Below are 1,377 nucleotides of genomic sequence, written 5' to 3'. Positions count from 1 at the left end.
TGTTAAATTGAGATTTTACGTCAAAGTTAGCTTAAATGCTAATGTTAGCGTAACTGCTACCATTAGCATGTATGCTATCACTAGCATGTTGATAAACATCGATTTACTCTACTCAGTATAAAATACAGTAGCGTGTAGGATAAAATTGGATCATATTCCAAAGTTAGCTAACATGCTAACTATGGAATATGCAGCGCTGGTAAAAATGTCGTTAAAGGGTTAATATGGGAGCCATGTTGTAATGACTTCCTGAAGGTGGAGTTTCTGAAAGAGCAGAAGCTTCTTAAAGAGACAGCCCTAATTTCAAGGCATTAAATTTGATATACATGCCATTTTTATAGCACCTGAAGTTAGCATAGTTACTGGATTGTGCTGTAAAATGGCTCAACGTGGATAGAGAACACGCTGTACCGGCCCTTTAATTCTTACAAAGAGGCTGACGAAGACGTCCTGCTTCGGGTCGTACACCGGCCCCTTGTCGTCGTTCTCCTCGGCCACCAGGGGCAGGCTGGTCTCCTGAAGGTGGTTGTGGTTGAAGCTGCCGTGGAGACTGCCTGACGACTGGTGGCGGTGGAAGCGGTGCTTCAGGTCGCTCGGGTGGCTGCGGAGGAGTCAGAGAAACCAGGACGAAAAGCCAGAGAAAAGCAGATATGACTCCACTGGCCTTTGACTTTCTGAGTTTCCTTCAGACGATGTTCTCCCCATCCTCTCATTAAGACAGAGCCAAGACGTTTGGATCCTTGTTCTACGGTGGCCCAAAGGGGCCAACAAAGCCACAATGGAAGTCATGCTAATAAATGAAAGACATGCTAATGAATGGAATTAATGCTAAAAAATGGAGTTTATGCTAAAACTGAAGTTATGCAAAAAATGGAAGAGATGCTAAAAACAAAAGCTTAAGTTTTAGCCTCAATGTTAGCATAGCGCAGGCTAAAACCAAAGTTATGCCAACACAAATTTTATACTAAAATTAAATTCATGTTAACATTTAACTTATACTAAAACTGAAATTACAAAAGAATAAAATGCGTGCTAAAACTGAAGGCATGCTAAACAAACTGATGCTAAATCAGATGGGAGCTGTGCTGAAACAGAAAGCTAATTAGCTTCTGCTAGCTCCTGCTAGCTTTGGCATGTTCCCAGAATGCATCTGCAGTCAGATAAACTGCAGTGGCTTCAGTTGTATTATTATTATTATGACATCATTCATCATCTTTCTGATCCAAAAAATGTCAACATGTCAGAATAAAAACTCAGTATTTTCATTTGGAGACATTTATTTCAGACGACGTCCAAGAAAATCCGACTGATTTACAGTAAATGGGGACAAACTGGGATCTGAGAGCCGAATATTTATATTTATATATATATATTTAT

At 40.1% G+C, this 1,377-nt stretch overlaps 1 protein-coding gene across 6 annotated transcripts in view; it reads right to left on the bottom strand.

The window, feature by feature from the left end:
• slc4a3 (solute carrier family 4 member 3) overlaps positions 1-1,377 on the bottom strand; it is a 41,695-nt gene that overhangs the window by 10,511 nt on the left and 29,807 nt on the right. For all 6 annotated transcript variants that reach the window (XM_017302448.1, XM_017302446.1, XM_008404233.2 and 3 more), the window contains one exon: positions 430-601. In XM_017302448.1, the coding sequence (XP_017157937.1) occupies positions 430-601 (172 nt within the window). The remainder of the gene's footprint in view (positions 1-429; positions 602-1,377) is intronic.

This window comes from Poecilia reticulata, linkage group LG2 (genome assembly GCF_000633615.1).
Source record: "Poecilia reticulata strain Guanapo linkage group LG2, Guppy_female_1.0+MT, whole genome shotgun sequence".
Taxonomy (NCBI): domain Eukaryota; kingdom Metazoa; phylum Chordata; class Actinopteri; order Cyprinodontiformes; family Poeciliidae; genus Poecilia; species Poecilia reticulata.
This window is presented reverse-complemented; position numbering and strand designations above follow the sequence as displayed.